This window comes from Prinia subflava, unplaced genomic scaffold (genome assembly GCF_021018805.1).
Source record: "Prinia subflava isolate CZ2003 ecotype Zambia unplaced genomic scaffold, Cam_Psub_1.2 scaffold_53_NEW, whole genome shotgun sequence".
Classification (NCBI taxonomy): domain Eukaryota; kingdom Metazoa; phylum Chordata; class Aves; order Passeriformes; family Cisticolidae; genus Prinia; species Prinia subflava.
The window spans coordinates 63,297-82,770 of NW_026961063.1; the positions used below are offsets into that span (position 1 = coordinate 63,297).

The 19,474-nt window shown below is 59.8% G+C and overlaps 4 protein-coding genes across 4 annotated transcripts; 1 reads left to right on the forward strand and 3 right to left on the reverse strand.

Moving 5' to 3' along the window:
• Positions 1-1,231: 1,231 nt before the first annotated feature.
• Positions 1,232-4,817, forward strand: GPR182 (G protein-coupled receptor 182). The gene has a single exon (XM_063425134.1). The coding sequence runs from the start codon at positions 2,146-2,148 to the stop codon at positions 3,229-3,231; it is 1,086 nt and encodes a 361-aa protein (XP_063281204.1). The 5' UTR covers positions 1,232-2,145; the 3' UTR covers positions 3,232-4,817.
• A 1,001-nt stretch (positions 4,818-5,818) lies between these two features.
• On the reverse strand, positions 5,819-8,078 carry LOC134565526 (uncharacterized). Its single transcript, XM_063425136.1, has 2 exons — positions 7,295-8,078; positions 5,819-7,091 (listed from the first exon to the last, which is right to left on the reverse strand). The coding sequence occupies exon 2, from the start codon at positions 7,075-7,077 to the stop codon at positions 6,067-6,069; it is 1,011 nt and encodes a 336-aa protein (XP_063281206.1). The 5' UTR covers positions 7,078-7,091; positions 7,295-8,078; the 3' UTR covers positions 5,819-6,066.
• A 1,747-nt stretch (positions 8,079-9,825) lies between these two features.
• On the reverse strand, positions 9,826-14,486 carry ZBTB39 (zinc finger and BTB domain containing 39). Its single transcript, XM_063425117.1, has 2 exons — positions 14,408-14,486; positions 9,826-13,155 (listed from the first exon to the last, which is right to left on the reverse strand). The coding sequence occupies exon 2, from the start codon at positions 13,060-13,062 to the stop codon at positions 10,945-10,947; it is 2,118 nt and encodes a 705-aa protein (XP_063281187.1). The 5' UTR covers positions 13,063-13,155; positions 14,408-14,486; the 3' UTR covers positions 9,826-10,944.
• Positions 14,487-15,948: 1,462 nt separating this feature from the next.
• TAC3 (tachykinin precursor 3) lies at positions 15,949-16,806 on the reverse strand. Its single transcript, XM_063425145.1, has 4 exons — positions 16,711-16,806; positions 16,514-16,616; positions 16,414-16,437; positions 15,949-16,341 (listed from the first exon to the last, which is right to left on the reverse strand). Exons 1-4 carry the CDS (start codon positions 16,804-16,806, stop codon positions 16,196-16,198), a joined length of 369 nt encoding a protein of 122 aa, XP_063281215.1. The 3' UTR covers positions 15,949-16,195.
• Between the last annotated feature and the right edge of the window lie 2,668 nt (positions 16,807-19,474).

Genomic DNA, 19,474 nt, shown 5'->3' on the forward strand with positions numbered 1-19,474 from the left:
TACCATCCGTCTGTCCCCTCTCCCGTCTGTCCGTCCCTTCTCCTGTTTGTCTGTCCCTTCTCCTGTTTGTCTGTCCCTTCTCCTGTCCGCCTGTCCCTTCTCCTGTCCGCCTGTCCCCTTTACCATCCGTCTGTCCCCTCTCCCATCCGTCTGTCCCCTCTCCCGTCCGTCCATCCCTTCTCCTGTTTGTCTGTCCCTGGTCCTGTCCGTCTGTCCCCTCTCCCATCCGTCTGTCCCCTTTACCATCCATCTGTCCCCTCTCCCGTCTGTCCGTCCCTTCTCCCGTTTGTCTGTCCCTGGTCCTGTCCGCCTGTCCCTCCTTCTGTCCGTCTGTCCCCTTTACCATCCGTCTGTCCCCTCTCCCATCCGCCTGTCCCCTTTACCATCCGTCTGTCCCCTCTCCCGTCCGTCCATCCCCTCTCCTGTTTGTCTGTCCCTGGTCCTGTCCGCCTGTCCCTTCTCCTGTCCATCTGTCCCCTTTATCATCCGTCTGTCCCCTCTCCTGTTTGTCTGTCCCTTCTCCTGTCCGCCTGTCCCTTCTCCTGTCCATCTGTCCCCTTTATCATCCATCTGTCCCCCTTTACCCTCCGTCTGTCCCCTCTCCCATCCGTCTGTCCCCTCTCCCATCCGTCTGTCCCCTTTACCATCCATCTGTCCCCTCTCCAGTCTGTCCGTCCCTTCTCCCGTTTGTCTGTCCCTGGTCCTGTCCGCCTGTCCCTCCTTCTGTCCGTCTGTCCCCTTTATCATCCATCTGTCCCCCTTTACCATCCATCTGTCCCCTCTCCCGTCTGTCCGTCCCTTCTCCCGTTTGTCTGTCCCTGGTCCTGTCCGCCTGTCCCCTTTACCATCTATCTGTCCCCTCTCCTGTCTCTCTGTCCCTTCTCCCGTCCGTCTGTCCCCTTTACCATCTGTCTGTCCCCTCTCCTGTCTCTCTGTCCCTTCTCCTGTCCGTCTGTCCCTTTTACCATCCGTCTGTCCCCTCTCCTGTCTCTCTGTCCCTTCTCCTGTCCATCTCTCCCCCCTCCTGTCCATCTGTCCTGTCTTCCATCCGTCTGTCCTCAGCCCCAGCGACCTTTCAGGACCTGCAGCGCAGCGAGGACGGGAGGTTCAGGGGCTCTGGGGGCAGCAGGTCCAGCCTCCCCCTGGTTTTGTGTCGCTGTAGGACACGAAAAAAGATGGGAGACCCCAAATATTTCAGAAAACAAATAGGAAAAGCTTTATTTCTCTAATTCTTATTACTTTTTATAAGGTGTTCTGATACAGACTTAACGTGATTGGTGAGTAGGAATGACACCTCTCTAATTCCATTGGTTAAACCGGAGAAACAGCTAAAATATTTTCTTTTAGAAGTAGAAAGGCAAAACACCACCTGGAGAAAGCTTGTTTTGAGAAAGGACAGTTGTTTGCCGAGATTGTTTTGAGAAAAAGATTTTTCTGGAGAAATTTTCCATTGGGAAAAAAAAAAGTTAGCAGCTGCTGGCAGGCTAAAATCTCAGAAATATCAGACCCACAGTTTTGGGGCTGGTGGGTGCCAGCCTGGGTGCCACAGGGGTGACTTTCGAGGGGGACACTTGGCTGTGGCTTCATCCTGGTTTGCCAGGCTCCAAGAAAAGCGGGAAGACCCCTCTGGAATGAATTCCCAAGGGAAGAGCTGCTCCTGAACGCTTCCAGCAGCGTCTCGGCTGTGCGGATGCAGCTGTGCCGGGATCGGAGCTCTCACTTGGGGCAATAAGAGGATGCTCGGGTCAACTGCATTTCCCTGAAATTTATAATTTTCTCACCTACTCCGGCGTCCCGATGGCTCCCGGCAGAGTCATCAGAGGGCGGCTGGGGGGCGACCACACCCCGAGGGAGCTTTCAGGTGAATCTCTGGGACAGTCACCAGCACCTGCCTGTGTCCCAGGCCAGCCTCTGGGACAGGGAACTGCCACCACTGTGGTGATGTCGTTTGTGGCTGGCATTTATCCCGGGATCTGAGGGGATCACCTGGGCGAACGCAGCATCTCTTGAGGGTTGATGTAGGGAGTCACCAGGGGAGTAAAAATTGGATTAGGAGCCCCCAGAAGGATCTTTTTGAGCCCTGCACAAGAGCTCTGTGTTTCAGGCACTCAGCTCAGCGCTCTCCCTTTCTCTGCAGCCACCAGGATGGCCGAGGTGACCACTGCCCCCGTGGAGACCCACAGTGTCCCCAGCGAGTACGGGGACTACCACAACTGGTCCGAGCTGTTCTACCTCCTGAACCACACCTACACCTACTGCGAGTTCAGCCTGGACGAGAACGTCAAGCGGGTGTTTCTCTTCATCCTCTACCTGGTCATCTTCGTGGTGGGCTTGGTGGAGAACCTCCTGGTCATCTGGGTCAACTGGCAGACGCGGGGCCACAAGAGCTTGGTCAACCTCTACATCCTCAACATGGCCATCGCCGACCTCGGGGTGCTGCTCTCGCTGCCCGTCTGGATGCTGGAGGTGATGCTGGATTACACCTGGCTCTGGGGCAGCTTCCTCTGCCGCTTCACCCACTACTTCTACTTCGCCAACATGTACGCCAGCATCTTCTTCCTCACCTGCCTGAGCGTGGATCGCTACGTGACCCTGACCAGCTCCTCCCTCTTCTGGCAGCGGCACCAGCACCGCGCTCGCCGCGCCGTCTGCGCCTGCAGCTGGCTGCTGGCCGCCGCCATCCCCGTGCTGGAGGTGGCTCACATGCAACTGGTCAACACTGGGGAGCCCCTCTGCATTTTCATGGCCCCTTTTGAGACTTACGACGAGTGGGCTCTGGCGGTCAGCCTGGCCACCACCACCGTGGGCTTCCTCATCCCCTTCCCGGTCATCGCGGTGTTCAACGTGCTGACGGCGCGGTTCGTGCGGCGCGCCAAGCCGGAGAGCCGCAAGCACTGCCTGCTCATCTACGCCTACGTCGGGGTTTTCCTGCTCAGCTGGCTGCCCTTCCACGTGGTGCTGACGCTGCTCACCCTGGAGGGCAACCACATCATCCTGCACTGCACCTTCGCCCACCTCCTCTACTTCTTCTACGATATCATCGACTGCTTCACGCTGCTGCACTGCGTCGTCAACCCCATCCTCTACAACTTCCTCAGCAAGAGCTTCCGCAGCAAACTCATCTCTGCCGTGGTCAAGTACATCCCGAAGGAGCAGAAGGGCGCTGGGAATTCCTCCTCCAGCACGCAGCACTCCATAGTCATCGCCAAGGACAACAGCCCTGCAGTCTAAGGGGGTTGGACTCTCCCAGTCTCCGTCGTGGTGGCTCCCTGGGGACAGTGGGACTGTTTTTTTCCTCTTGCTGAGGGCACAGTTTGCTTGGGCACAGCCGTTTTTGGCTGGGCACCTCCCGTGGCAGGTTTGAGGAGAGCTGGGAGTTATGCACATCTTGCCTCTGTGTCCAACATAAAGAAAGGAGAAGAGAAAATTTTATTCCCTGTTTGATGAGTGAAACCCTGGCAATAATAAAGGCTGTTACTGCACTCAGTGTCTGACACAACCCAGCCCCGAGAGCAGATCCCCATCCTGCCCCAAGCTGTGGGGTTGGAGGGCACCATCTGCCCCTCACGGCTGTTCCTGCATCCCCAAACTGTCCCCGAGCACGGCACTGCCTGGTGAGAGCCATCCTGAACTGGAGAGGAGGAATCCTCCCTCTGGAATGGAACAAACCTCCCCTCTCCGTGTCCAGAACCTGATTTTTGATTTTTGAGAGATGAAGGTGAAGCGGCCCAAAGGGCTGAGCAGGGCACAGACCTGAGGGGAGGAACAATTTGGATTTGAGATCAGCCTCTCCTTCAGAGCAATTTTGCAAACCAGTGGTAAATTAGCGATGACTAAACTGGGTTTGACCGGGAAAGGCAGCTCCAGACAGACTTTGGATCCCCCATTAACTCCAGCCTCCTCTGGAGCATCCCCTGGCAGGTTTTTATTTTTATGGGTGCATTTCTCAACTCCACCAGGGTCCAACAACCCTTCCCCTTCCTCCAAAGTCCCTGTGGGAGCAGAGGCACGTGGAGAAAACCTCGGAGCTGGAGCACGGGCTGGGCTGGTGCTGAGTGAGGAACTGAAGCATCCGGAGAAAGTTCATCCTTGTCTGGATCTTTATCTCATCACGTGCTGCAGGTCGAGCCCTCAGCAGGGGAAGGTGACAGAGCCCATAAATCTCCCAAAGGCCTTGAGCTGCTCGAGGAAGACATCGTGAAAAAAACAAAGCATAAGCAGTTCTGGGGACAGGATGCTGGCACAGGGGGTGGGAGCAGGATGTCCCGGGAGAAGCCCAGGACCAGGGGTTGAGGAGGATGCGGGGTTATCGTGGGGCTGGCTGGGAAAACCCTGCCAGTTCCAGGGGTCCTGGATGGGGTAAAACCCTAAATACCTCAGGGTTCCTTCTGCAGGGGTGTTCCTCTGTACTGAGCACAGAGGGGACAATCCAAATCCATCTTAGAAACTCTGGCAAGGCTCCAGCCCCCTCCTCAAAATTCCCCGTTCAGGGCAGCAGCTCAGGACATTCCCCTTCCTCTGCTCCTCCCAGCTCTGAGTGCAGAACCCCAGGGGCTGTGAGACCCCCGAGCTGAAATCTGCACCCAAAGGACCCCACCACCTTCAATCGCTGATCCCAAACCCTCCCTGAGCTTCCCTTTGCTAATTCCCTCCCGTTTCCAACGAAGAAATGGATGATAAACACACAACCAGCCACTCACTGGGGCAAAAATATATTCAAGATACTTAAGCATGTAAAATTCGGTATTTCACCTAATAAACTTAATTTTTAACTGTCTTCATTTCTTTGTACTTTTGTCCGTAGACCTTAGGGCCAGAGAGGCCTCAAATAAACTCAAATAAATGTGGTGACCTGGGTGTTCTGCCACCTCCATGGGAGGTTCTTCCTTGTGTTGAGGTGGAACTTCTCAAGGTTTAATTTATGGCCATTTATTGCTCCTTGTCCTGTCACACCACTGAAAAATCCTCTTGGCTTTGAGGAATTGCCATGGATTGATGAGATCCTCTCTTAAATGAGATATTTATATGGATATCTGAGTTTTTTTATGGATTGATGAGATCCCCTCTTAAATGAGATATTTATACAAATATCTGAGTTTTTTTATGGATTGATGAGATCCCCTCTTAAATGAGATATTTATATGGATATCTGAGATATTTTTATGGATTGGCAAGATCCCCTCTCAAATGAGATATTTATACAAATATCTGAGATATTTTTATGGATTGGCAAGATCACCTCTCAAATAATATATTTATACAGATATCTGAGATATTTTTATGGATTGGCAAGATCACCTCTCAAATAATATATTTATACAGATATCTGAGATATTTTTATGGATTGACAAGACCCCCTCTTAAATGAGACATTTATACAAATATCTGAGATATTTTTATGGATTGGCAAGACCCCCTCTTAAATGAGACATTTATATGGATATCAGATATTTTTATGGATTGACAAGATCCCCTCTCAAATGAGACATTTATACAAATACCTGAGATATTTTTATGGATTGATGAGATCCCCTTTCAAATGAGACATTTATACAGATATCTGAGATACTTTCATGGACTGACAAGATCCCTTTCAAATGAGATATTTATACAGATATCTGAGATTTTTTTATGGATTGGCAAGACCCCCTCTTAAATGAGACATTTATACAAATATCTGAGATATTTTTATGGATTGACAAGATCCCCTTTCAAATGAGATATTTATATGGATATTTGAGATATTGTTTATGACACAGGGTTCTTCCCAAGCATTCCTGGGAGCAACACATTTTATAAAAAAGCAGCTACAAGAGGCCAATGTTTTCCATTTTATTATTCTAAATAAAAAACACACTTTGTGCTGAACAATGGAGTAGAAAAGAACCCGATGTACAACGATTTTAGACATCTACGATTTGGGGGAGTGGGGGGAAAGTTTACAAAATATACAAAACTTTACAGCAAATAGATAGTAAACACTTAAATAGCAGGAGGTCAGTACCTACGATTAACTTAACAAAAAGGTTAGACAGCAAATTCAACTCTTGTTTTTAATTCTTCTGCTCAATTATTCTGATGAGAGACCTGGAATCTACTGAGAAGAGAGAAAATGGATTTTGTGTTGGGGGTGGGAGTGAGCCTGAATTCCCTGTCCAGGCTCCCCGGGAGGCTCCGTGACCTGGACGCTGCCAGAGTTTTCCCTCTGCCACCCCAGGACCCCAAAGCGCTTTGCAGACACCTCAGGAGAGGTACCTGGGTGTCCCCAAGGCCACCAGGGGCAGTGGGGACAGGGGAGAGCCAGGTTTGTCCATGGTGGTGGAGAGGGAACAAAATCCAGCATGGAGCTGCTCTGGCTCTCCCAGCACTGAACTGGAGCTCCCAGGCAGGACACGGGGACAGGGGTGACATCCCTGTCACCTCCTGAAGGCTTGGGGACACCCAGGACCCTCCTGGGGGGCAGCACTCAGGGGTCTCTGACCCCTCTGGGAATCGCCCCCCAGGATTTAGCAGCAGCAGGTTCAGACCCATCCCTGCAGCCCCTCCACTGCTGATTTCGGGATGTTCCACGTGGGAATTATTCCATTTTAACCCAGGCAAACAGAAATTCCCTGGATCAGAGGCAGCAGCAAGCAGGGGGCTCCTCCTTTCCTCCCCCTGGGCCAGGAGCTGGCTGAGCCTGTTGGTGTTTCGGTGTAAAAACGTCTCTTTTTGGTTTACGTGCACAAAAGGCTTTTGCTTTTCAGCTTTGTGAGATCTGTGGATCCAGACCCTCCCTGAAGGGCTTCTAGAACATTCCAGGAGGGTCTCAAGGCTCTCCCAGCCTTGTCTGTCCCTCACACCCTTCACAGCCACCTCCAGAGCAGCGCAGGTCGTGTCCACCCCTGTCCCCAGTCTGTCACCAGCCCTGAGCTCTGTGCCCGAGGGGACGAGCAGGGGGTGGGACTGGGTGACCCCAATGGTCCCTTCCAGCCTCATCCACCCCCAAATTCCATGACAGAAACCCCAGAACCCAGAGAGCAGCTCAGAGGAGCCCCCACACCTCCCAGAGCACCACGGCGTTCCCAAAATTACCATTTCTGTCCTCAAACCTATCACAGCTCAACACAGAGACCACGAGGCCACAGTTTAGAACTCAGAGCTGAGCAGCCAGGCCAACCCAGGGCATTCCCAAAATTATCCTTTTTGTCATTAAACCTATCACAGCTCAACACAGAGACCACGAGGCCACAGTTTAGAACTCAGAGCTGCAGCAGCCAGGGCATTCCCAAAATTATCCTTTTTGTCAAAAAACCTATCACAGCTCAACACAGAGACCACGAGGCCACGGTTCAAAACTCAGAGCTGCAGCAGCCAGGCCAGCCCAGGGCATTCCCAAAATTATCCTTTTTGTCATTAAACCTATCACAGCTCAACAGAGACCACGAGGCCACGGTTCAGAACTCAGAGCTGAGCAGCCAGGCCAACCCAGGGCTGTCCTTGGCTCTGGTGCCTCCCCCTGTCCAAAGCCAAGCTCCAGGCACCCTCCCCGCTGCCGGAGGTAGGTCGGTACCACGGGAGGTACCACCCTCATTTTACAGATGAGGAAACTGAGGCAAAGAGGTGAAGTGACTTGCCCAAGGCCACGGCGGAGCTGCAGGAGAGACCCCTGGGTGCTCTGAGCTCTCCGAGTCCAGCCCCCAATGCAGGGTGGCCCTTCCTGGGTGGCCCTTCCCGGGTGGCCCTTCCCAGGTGGCCCTTCCCAGGTGTGAGTTTCCAGGGCTTGCAAATCACTAGTTTTTAGTTTAGTTTAGTTTAGTTTAGTTTAGTTCAGTTTAGTAACAGCAAAACTTGACAGAAGCGCAGGAGCCGATCCACGGCCGCCCAGCCCCGAGCACTTCCATGTTTGTGAGGTAGAATTGAGTTACCCGAGGGCAGTCCCAGCTTGGGTGTTCCTGCTCCTCCCCACTTCTGCCCCACTGCAGGGTGACACGGGGAGAAGATAATCCACGCCCTTCCCAGTGTTAATGGTTCTGGCACCAGTTGATCTCACTGGGGTGGCCAGGAGAGACCCCAGGAGTGGCCAGGAGAGACCCCAGGAGTGGCCAGGAGAGACCCCCTAGGAGTGGCCAGGAGAGACCCCAGGAGTGGCCAGGAGAGCCCCCAGGAGTGGCCAGGAGAGACCCCAGGAGTGGCCAGGAGAGACCCCAGGAGTGGCCAGGAGAGACCCCCAAGAGTGGCCAGGAGAGACCCCCAAGAGTGGCCAGGAGAGACCCCAGGAGTGGCCAGGAGAGACCCCAGGAGTGGCCAGGAGAGCCCCCCAGGAATGGCCAGGAGAGACCCCAGGAGTGGCCAGGAGAGACCCCAGGAGTGGCCAGGAGAGACCCCCAGGAGTGGCCAGGAGAGACCCCAAGAGTGGCCAGGAGAGCCCCCAGGAGTGGCCAGGAGAGACCCCAGGAGTGGCCAGGAGAGCCCCCCAGGAGTGGCCAGGAGAGACCCCCTAGGAGTGGCCAGGAGAGACCCCAGGAGTGGCCAGGAGAGACCCCAAGAGTGGCCAGGAGAGACCCCCAGGAGTGGCCAGGAGAGACCCCCTAGGAGTGGCCAGGAGAGACCCCCAAGAGTGGCCAGGAGAGACCCCCCAGGAGTGGCCAGGAGAGCTCCCCAGGAGTGGCCAGGAGAGACCCCAGGAGTGGCCAGGAGAGACCCCCAAAAGTGGCCAGGAGAGACCCCAGGAGTGGTCAGGAGAGACCCCCAAAAGTGGCCAGGAGAGACCCCAGGAGTGGTCAGGAGAGCCCCCCAGGAGTGGCCAGGAGAGCCCCCCAGGAGTGGCCAGGAGAGCCCCCCAGGAGTGGCCAGGAGAGACCCCAGGAGTGGCCAGGAGAGCCCCCCAGGAGTGGCCAGGAGAGACCCCAGGAATGGCCAGGAGAGACCCCCTAGGAGTGGCCAGGAGAGACCCCAGGAGTGGCCAGGAGAGACCCCCAAGAGTGGCCAGGAGAGACCCCCAAGAGTGGCCAGGAGAGACCCCAGGAGTGGCCAGGAGAGACCCCAGGAGTGGCCAGGAGAGACCCCCAAGAGTGGCCAGGAGAGACCCCAGGAGTGGCCAGGAGAGACCCCCAAGAGTGGCCAGGAGAGACCCCAGGAGTGGCCAGGAGAGACCCCAGGAGTGGCCAGGAGAGCCCCCAGGAGTGGCCAGGAGAGACCCCAGGAGTGGCCAGGAGAGACCCCAGGAGTGGCCAGGAGAGACCCCCGTGCTGAGGTGGAGCTGGCACAGGGCAAAGAGAGATCTCTGTGCCCAGCAGAGCTCCCTGTGCCAAGGAGAGCCTGGCACGTGCCCAGGAGAGCTCCCCATGCCCACAAGAGGCTCCTGCACCAAGGGGCACTGAAATGTAGAGGGGGAGAGCCCCCCATGCCCAGGGGAGCCCCCCAAAACCAGGGGAGACCCCCAAAACCAGGAGTCCCCCACACCCAGGGGAGTCCCCACACCCAGGACAGCCCCCCACACCCAGGGGAGACCCCACAACCAGGGAGACCCCACAACCACGGGAGTCCCCCACACCCAGGAGACCCCCAAAACCAGGGGAGACCCCCACACCCAGGGGAGACCCCCACACCCAGGGGAGACCCCCAGGAGAGTCCCCCACACCCAGGGGAACCCCCACACCCAGGGGAGCCCCCCACACCCAGGGAGACCCCCACAACCAGGGGAGACCCCCACACCCAGGGCAGCCCCCACACCCAGGGAGCTCCCCACACCCAGGGGAGTCCCCACACCCAGGGAGACCCCCACAACCAGGGGAGACCCCCACACCCAGGGGAGACCCCACACCCAGGGGAGCCCCCCACAACCAGGGGAGTCCCCCACATCCAGGGGAGCCCCCACCCCCAGGGGAGACCCCAGAAGTGCCCAGAGAGGCCAAACCATCGCCGTGGCTCCATGAACAAACTCACATCACTCCAACCACACACATTTGCCACAGGACACGTCCAGGCCGTGGCGATGCAGGGCGTGGGAGAGGGACCCCCTTGGCAGGAGAAGGGTCCCTCCTCCTCCCAGGGAGTTAAGGCAACAGCTCCATCCTGACTCAGGGAGCAGAGCCAGGAGACTCCTGGCTCTCTGTGACCACCACAAATCACCTCTAGTGAGCACAGACTGCTCCCCTCCCTCTCCAGTCCTGCGGGAGATCCCCGTGCTCGTGCGGCTCCTTCATCTCCTCCTCCTCCAGCTCTCAGGGCGTGACAGAGTCCCAGCCACAGCAGGGAAAACACGGCCTGGGAATCTGTGAATCCTCTGCTCCCGGTTTCCTGCTGGGATTCCTTCTTGTTTACACACTCAGGTGCTTCCTGCTCCTCTCCCCAGCAACGCAGCAATCCCAGAGCACGCTTTGCTCATCTCCTGGCAGTAGCAGCAGAACACCAGGGATGCCCAGAATGTCTTTTTTTTATTATTATTAATCCTTTTTTCTTCCTCTTTTGTTCCTTTCCTTCGAGTCCAGCACCTGCTCTGGCTCTGTCCCTCTCCACTGAGGTCAAGTGTGAAAATCTTAGCAGCATCAGTTTGTGGACAAGCTCAGGGTTAGCCTGGTCAAGTGGGCTAAAAGGTTCGAAAAAAAGAAAAAATAGAATCTAGGCTCAAAAAACTAGTGAGAAATGCTATAAGCACAGAACTCGATGGCCTCTAACAGGACCAGAGGTAAGTAAACACGACAGACTCCTTGAAACAGTGATGTACCTCACGTGCTGTTAATTTGTACAACGCCACCACTCTAAAAAGCCCCTAGGAAGGCTCTCCCAAAAAAAACCCAAAAAACCAACCAAACAAAATTAAACCAAAACCAAAAAAGAATTCCATCCATGACGCCTGACCATTAAATAAAACGAAACAACTTCTTTTTTCTTTTCTTTCTCCTTTTTTTTTTGTTGTTCTCCTCCGCCGTTAACGCCCGCCTGCTTCTCCAGCGCCCGGCATCAGCTCTCGGCGTTTTTCTCAGCCTCTTTGGAATGGATGATGTACATGAAAGTCTGCTCGATGGTGAAATCTGGCGGCAGGCTGCCCTTGTGCACACCTATGTGCTTGCTCATCAGGTTGAGCGTGGAGCTGTAGTGGCCACACACCGTGCAGCGATACATGAGGGCTCCCGAGTGCGTCCGCAGGTGACACTTGATGGTGGAACGCCCACGGAAGAATTTGTGGCACACCTTGCACTGGTACGGCTTCTCGCCCGTGTGGATGCGCCGGTGGTAGTTGAACTCGCTGGTGTGAGCAAACCTTTTGCCACACACCTTGCAGCTGTATTTGCTGTTGCCTGCTTGGCTCTGCAGCGCCAGCTCCTCGCTCAGGAATTCCTCGGGGAGTTTCCTCTTGGGCGGCCCCGGCGGCTGCAGGCGCTCCCCAAAACCTGCACGGATGTCCAGGGTGCCCCCACATTTGTGCTGGCTGACGTGGTAGCGGTAGGCGGCCTCCAGCTTGAAGCTCTGGCTGCAGAAGTGGCACTGGAAAAGAGCCTCCTCTGCGTGCTGGTGCACGGCCAGGTGCTTCTCCAGGAGCTGCCGGTCCACGAAGCTGCTGGAGCACACGGAGCACGAGAAGACGGAGACGCCCAGGTGGGACAGGGCGTGCCACAGGAGGCTGCACAGGCTCAGGTGCCGCTGGTCGCACACGCCGCACGTTTGGCTCTTCAGGTTCACGTGCTCCAGCAGGTGGTTCCGCACCGTGTGGAAATCTTTGGCCAAGGGCTTCCCGCAGGCGGCGCAGGCCAGCTCGGGGCCGGGCCCTCCCCCAAAAACAGCCACCTTCCCCGGCAGAGGGTCACTGGGGTGGACAATGACGTTGTTGTCGAAGACCCCGTCCCGCCGGTGCAGCGTCAGCTGCCACTGCGTGAAGAACTTGGTCTCGCACATGTCGCAGGAGAAGAGGAAGATGCCGATGTGGGACAGCACGTGAGTGACCCTGGAGTTGCGGTCCTGGAAGTGGGTCTCGCAGACTTTGCAGTTCCCCGTCAGCAGGTCCACGTGGTCCCTGGCGTGCTGGCGGATCAGCTGGATGTTGGGCTCCAGAACCTTCTTGCACACCTGGCAGGGCATGGCCTTGCTGTCCCGGCCGTCGCTCTCGAAGGCCAGCTCCTCCTCGCTGTCATCGCTCAGCTCAATCACCTCCTCGGACGGGACCAGCTCTTCTCCAGCATCCTCAAAATGCAGCTCGGCCTCTCCCAAATCCTCCAGCTGCAGCTCGTCCATCTGCTCAAAGCCCTGCTCTTTGGAGTGGTCGCTGTTGCTGGGGCAGGAATTGCTCCCCGTGGACACATCCAGGGAGGGATCAGCGGGGAAGAAGCCGCCCTTGCCGTAGTCTCCGTTGCTCTGGGCTTTGTACGGAGGGCAGGAGCTGCCGGTGCTCTGCACCACGACATTCCCACCTGGCTGAGCCCCCAGCCCCGCCACCGGAGCGAACTGCCCTGGATCCACCTCCTGCTCTGTCTTGGGAGGCTGCTGTGGGTGCATCAGGGGGAGAGCCTGGCTGGCCTCCCCTGCAGGATTCCTCTCATCCTCTTTGTAGCCGTCTCCGTGCAGGAGGTAACTCCGCTCGGGGCCGAAGTGCTCCGCGCCGCTCCGGATGTCCCCCAAAGAGTGGCTCTGCTCCGAGGAGGTGCTGCTCAGCCCAGCCCGGCCTTCCCCCACAGACAGAGCAGGCTGCTTGGTGATAACCGAGCTCTCCAGGTCGGGGAAAGTGGAGTGGCAAGCCTGCAGCAGGTCCTCCATGCCCAGCCGCTCGGCCACCTCATAGATAACACCCACATTGATGAGGTCGGTGAAGAGCTCCGAGGTGTACACAAAGCTCAGGATCTTCTCAAAGTTGGCCGGCGTGATGAAATCCACCACGTAGGTCCTGGCAGCGTCCAGCCCCGTGTTGAGGAAGAGGTTCTGGAAGTAGCCGGCGGCGCAGGCCAGCACAGCCTTGTGCGCGGCGAAGGAGCGGGAGCCCACCAGGATGGTGACGTCGCACATGGTCTCGGAGAGCCGGCACTTGTTGAGTTCTTTCAGCAGGTTGTTGGGGTGGTTGGTGCTGTGCAGTTTGATCCTCATGCCCATCTTAGCAGCTGCTTAAAGAGTCCCTTCTGCTGGTCGGCTCGGCCTTCACGCTTTCAGCCGCGGCGGGAGCAGGAACTGGCAGGGCAAGGGGCTCTGCAGAGGGGAAACGCAAAAAAAAATGTAATTTAACAACCAAAGCAACACCATTCTGGTCATGCCTCCCATTTTTCACCTTTCTGAGGAGCCAAGGAGCAGCAGCTCAGCTGGAGATGGACTAAACCTGTCCTGTCACCTCACAGACTGACTTGCAAAGCAAAAGGCTGGATGTGCAAAGCAGCAAAGTCAAAATAAAAAGAGCCTGACTCTCAGAGGCAGCCTGAAGGTCTCACTGCTCTTGGGGCAGGAACAGAGATGCTGCTGACTCTGAGACCCAACCAGAGCCTGTTCCCCTCTTCCTGAGCTGGGGATGAGGCTCCTCTCTAAAGAGATGTCACTCGGGCTGGATTTAAATTTGCTCAGTTGAATTCACCCCTAGGTCTCCTCCAGCCGCAGCCACCTCATTCCTTCACTTCAGATTCCACCTGTACCCACAAGGAGACTGCAGGCTCCCAGGTGGGATTCTCTGCATTCTTGGGGATTCCCCTGGGATTTCTTGTCCGCTCCAACGGAGCCGGTGGCACCTCTCGGATTCCCGGGCTGTCACCACCCCTGTCCCGCAGCACCGGCCATTCCCCCGTGTCCTCCTCCCAGCTTGTCCCACTGCCTTTGTCACCCTGTCCTGCTCAGGGATGCCTCAACAGCTCTTGGGATGTTATGAACTTACCCAGGGAGCTCTATCCTTAATTCCCCTATTCCTGATTCCCTGCCTTCCCCTCCCTGAGACGGGGAACAGCGAGCCCAGAAGGCAGCAAAGAGCAGGAGTTTGGAAGGGGCTGGAGCTTTGGTTTTTGGGGAAAACCAAAGGACCAAAGGACGGGCTGTCCTCCCCGGGATGCGGAGGGATGGGGGAAACACCACCGGCAGCTGGGGAGGGCGAGCAGGAGCACGAAGGGAAGGCTTTGGAAGGCAAACGCTGCCCAGCCCAAAAAGCACCCGGGCAATTCCTGCGGCGTGGGGATCGCTGAGAAGGGGATGGGAAAGGAGCGGGAGAGAGGATGGGGGGCCTGGGGGGCAGCGGGAAGGGGCGCACGGGCGGGCAGGAGGCTCCGGGGGAGCCCCAAAAGTGCTCCGGGAGAAACGGGAGGAGACGGGGGGAGAACAGCGGGGTCCGCGGAGTGGGGGCCCGGGGGGAGCCACGAAAGGCGGCGGGAGGCTCCGGGGAGGGGGGAAGGAGAGGGGCGGCGCGGGGCTGGCGGCGCGGGGGCCCTGCGGGGGCCGGGGGTGGCGGGCGGGGGTCGCTCCTTACCCGCCCGGCGCCCCGCACCATCCCGGCCCGGCTCACACAAAGGCGCCGACCCGCCCCGCGCCCGCCCCGGCCCGCGCCGCCTTCCGGGACCCGCGGGCGGCGGCGCCCCCGAGCGGCGCGGAGGACCCAGAGAGGGGCACGGGGAGGGACACACGGACATGGAATGGGACACACGGACACGGGGAGGGACACACGGACACAAAATGGGACACACGGACATGGAATGGGACATGGGACACACGGACACGGGGCGGGACACACGGACACGGGGCGGGACACACGGACATGGAATGGGACACACGGACATGGACCGGGACACACAGACATGGAATGGGACACACGGACATTGAACGGGACACACGGACATGGAACTGGACACACGGACACGGAACAGGACACACGGACACGGAACAGGACACACAGATACGGAACGGGACACACGGACACGGAAAGGGACACACGGAGACGGAACGGGACACACGGACATGGAATGGGACACACGGACACGGAACGGGACACACTGACACGGGGCGGGATACACGGACATGGAACGGGACACACGGATATGGAACGGGACACACTGACACGGGGCGGGATACACGGACATGGAATGGGACACACGGACATTGAGCGGGACACACGGACACGAGGCAGGACATAAGGACACGGCACATACGGACAGGGACGCACGGACATGGAACGGGACACACAGACACAATAATGGACACAGACACTGGAAGGGACACGGGGACACGGGAAGAGACACGGTCACGGACACTGGGACGAGCAGAGACACGCGGACACAAGAAGGGACATGGACAGGGGCACGGGAAGGGACATGGACGGGGCACGGGCACTTCTCCAGTGACGGAGGCTGCTGTGAGGAAGGGACAGGTCGCTGTGAGGAAGGGACAGGTCACTGTGGGGAAGGGACAGGTCGCTCTCGGGAAGGGACAGGTCACTGCGGGGAAGGGACAGGTCACTGTGAGGAAGGGACAGGTCGCTGTGGCCCGAGCCCCGGCCCCGCGGGTCCCACGGGCTCATCCCCATCCCCGTGGGCTCATCCCCACCCCTGTGGGCTCATCCGCATCTCCGTGGGCTCATCCCGGTGGGCTCATCCCCATCTCCGTGGGCTCATCCCGGTGGGCTCATCCCCATCCCCGTGGGCTCATCCGCGTGGGCTCATCCCCATCTCCGTGGGCTCATCCCCATCCCCGTGGGCTCATCCCCGTGGGCTCATCCCCATCCCCGTGGGCTCATCCCCGTGGGCTCATCCCCATCCCCGTGAGCTCAACCCCGTGGGCTCATCCCCATCCCCGTGGGCTCACCCCCCCTCCGTGGGCTCTTTCCCTCATCCCCACCCCCGTGGGCTCATCCTCATCCCCGTGGGCTCATCCCCACCCCCGTGGGCTCATCCCCACCCCCGTGGGCTCATCCCCATCCCCGCGGGCTCATCCCCACCCCCGTGGGCTCATCCCCACCCCCGTGGGCTCTTTCCCTCATCCCCATCCCCGTGGGCTGTCCCGAGCGGGTCCCGGAGGCGCAGCTAAGACACGGAGACGCAGTTTGCGGGTGTCCCGGGCGGACACGGGTGGGTGTATAGCGGGTGTACACAGGGGCACGGACACGCGCGTGTGGGGCAGAACGGCCGCGCTCCCGGCGGCTCCCACGGCGGCTCCCGATGGGGACCGGCGCCCGGGACGCTCCCGCAGTCGGTCCCGCCGTCCCCGGGACACCGGGCACGACCCCGCCCGGGCCCCTCCGCGAGTGGGGGGCTCGTTCCGCGGCTCAGGCCGCCCGCAGCGGGGCCTCGCCGGGAGCGGGGGGTCCCGGGGAGCACCGGGGGGCTGGACCGCCTCCCCCCCGCCCCGCCGCTCGCCCGGGCTCCGCCGCTCGCTTCCCCATGAGCCCCACGAAGAAATCGTGCATGTCTCCTGCGGAGAGACCGGCCGTCAGCGGCACCGGCACCGGCGGCGGCACCGGCGCCGGCACCGGGCGGGACTTACTCTTCTGCGGCGCCGCGGGGGGACCTGGAAGAGACCGAAGAAGGTGAGCGGGGACCGGGGGGACCGACACCCACCCACCCGAGCCCCCCACGCCGCTCACCGGCGCCCTCCTCCCGCAGCAGCTCCAGCGCGGCGGCGGCGGCGGCGGCGGCCCCGGGGCTGCCGCGGGCGCTCCACGGCAGCGGCTCCGGGACGGGCATCCCCTGCGGGAGGGAAGCGGGTGAGAGCGGTGAGAAGGGGTCTGGGGGCTCCCGGGGATCCGGGATCCGCCCGCCCGCTCCCCCTCGACGGCCGTACCTGCGCGGGGCCCGGGGGGACGGCGGGGACGCGGCGGGCGAGGGCGAGAGGCAGCGCCAGGAGGAGCAGCACCGCCAGTGTCGGTCGGTTCCTCATCCTCAGGGGGAGCTGGGGGCGGCGATCAGCGGCGGAGCGGCGGGGCCGGGGCTGTCCCGAGCCGGCGACTCCTCGATGGGGCGGCCCGGGATGAGTTTGGGACCGAACCGGGCTCTGGGGAGGGAAAGCAGCGAGAGGGGAGACGGGGAAGGCGGCGGGACCCGCTCTGGGGTGTGCGGAGGAGGGACCGCGCCGCTTCCCGGGCTGCCGGTGTCCCTTGGACGGGGCTGCACCCCGGGGATGCTTTACAGGGCTCGGGGGTCCCGTTACGGGGTGTGCAGAGGGACACGGCCCGGCCGTGGCCCTGGAGGTCCTGGGTCCTCACTCGTGCCCGTGGTGCCGTGGTTGTGACTCACACACGAGCCGTGCAAACACTCACGAGTGCAGGGCACGGACATGGCTCGGGCTCGGTCCTGCACGCTCACCCATCTCAGCACACCCCTGACACACTCCCTGGCACGCTGGCATCCCCAGTCACCCTCCCTGGCACGCTGGCATCCCCAGTCACCCTCCCTGGCACGCACACACTCACCCACAGCCAGACTTGCTTCCAGAGCCCCCCACTAAACCCTCCCCAAATTCAAGCACCACCTTCACCCCACCTCTCCTCCCGCCTGTGCCCTCCCCAGCGCTGTCCCAACCTCCGCTTCCTTTAATCGAGGTGAGGACAGGGCACAGCAGGGGTGAGGACAGGGCACAGCAGCTCCCTGCCACCCCGGGAAGCCCCCAGGGGACACGGGGACACAGACCTGCCGAGCCTTCTGGTGGAACCGAGGCCTGGGGGACCCTCGTCGCCGGTGGTAGTGGAGAAAGGGAATCCTCGAGGCGTGGTGGGCAGTGGTGGTGGTCAGCAGCGGTGGTGGGCAGTGGTGGTGGGCAGCAGTGGGCAGCAGCAGTGGGCAGCAGCAGTGGGCAGGGATGCTGGGAAGCTCCCCCGGCCTGGGCTCAGCCGGGAGGCGAAGTCCCGGGGCAGCGGCTGCTGCACGGCGCTAAATAAGGGGCTCTGCCCGTGGCACGGCGTGGGTGGGCAAGAGGAGAGCTGCCAATGGGGGCCGGGGGGGTGGCATCCCCACCCCGCAGCTTCACGCCCACGCAGGCACCGTGACACCGACAGCGCTGGCGGAGTCACACAGCGGCACACGCGTGTGGCACCCCGGGGCGGGGGTCAGCGCACGGGCACCGTGCCCACGCCGCCCCCGACCCCTCATTGTGGGGACGTCACGATGTGGCTGTCGGCACGTGTGGGGACACGCGTGGAGGGATGGTCCTGGCTGGATGTTGGGCTCTGCAGTCAGGATTTGGGGGTCTCATGGGGGAGAGGGGATTGGCCAGGCTCTCACCGTGCACACGGGATGCACACACGAGTTCACCTGTGCACACAAGCACGGGTGTGCCCACACACACACACATGTACCTCACACCCTGCCCCACTGCTGCACTCCTGGCCTGCCGCTCCCGTGCCAGGATGTGCCAAGGTGGAAGATGAGGAGGAAAAACTGGGGGAAAGCAGAAGGGGACCCAAGGAAAGAGGGAATGACTGGGTCAACAAATGAAAGCCACCGACTCCATCCCAAAGCAACAGGCAACGGTGACTGCTCCGGTGGCTGCGGCAGCCCCCCGGGAAGGCGGCCCGGCATCGGCGGCTCACGTGGCAACACAGCCCGGGGCAGGGCAGCATCTGCAGTGCTGGGAACGTTAATTAAACCGGAGCCTGGCCAGAGACGGTCTAATTAATTAATAACACCTACTTGTGCGATGCCAAGTGCGACGCAGCTGTGAAGAGCCGCGGTGCCCCCCGGGCTTGTTTACGGCTCTCGCCCCTCGCAGGGGGAAGGTCCCTGTGCTGGGTGGGACGTGACAGAGCCCGCGGGGGAGAGCGGGGGACCCGCGGTGCTGAGACGTGGCCAGGCCACCAAAGTGCCACCGAGCACACGCACGTGCCACCCCCACGTGCAGGAGCTTCCCCTGCACGACAAACCGAGCTCCAGGGCCCACCTGGGAGCTGGTGCTGATGGTGACGTGACGGGGAGCTGGCAGCTCCCGAAGGTAGCGCGGGTGATGTGTGGGGACAGGATAAAAACCCTCGCCAAGAGCTTGATGAGTGTAGGGGGGGGAAAGGCAGTAAAGGGGGGGAGACCCTGTCAGGATGGCTGTGGGGTCCTGGGGGCTGCAGGAGGGGTGGGAGTCCTGAGGGTTTGGGGGGCTGGAGGAGTGAGGGGGGTCTGGAGGGTTCTGGGGGACTGGCGGGGGTTCTGCAGGTCCTGCAGGGCTGGCAGGGGTCCCGTGGATCCTGGGGGCGGGAGGACTGATGGAGCCCCTGAAGGACCTGGGGGCTGCAGAGCTGATGGGGGTCCTGAGGATTCTTGGGGGTGGAGGACTGGCAAAGTCCCACAGATCCTGGGAGCTGCAGGACTGGTGGGGGTCCAGAGAGTCCTGGGCACTGCAGGACTGACGGGGATCCTGAGGCACCTGGGGGGTGCAGGACTGCTGCAGGTCCTGCGGGTCCTGGGCTGCAGCAGCGTCACTGGGGCTGTGCAGCAACTTCCCTCTGTCCCATGCTCTGTGTCCCTGGTCCCCAGTGCAGCTGCAGGGTGGAAAGACCCTGGGCAGGGGGACAAGGACATCCAGCACAGGCAGGAGGATGACAGGGACTTCACACAGATCCACC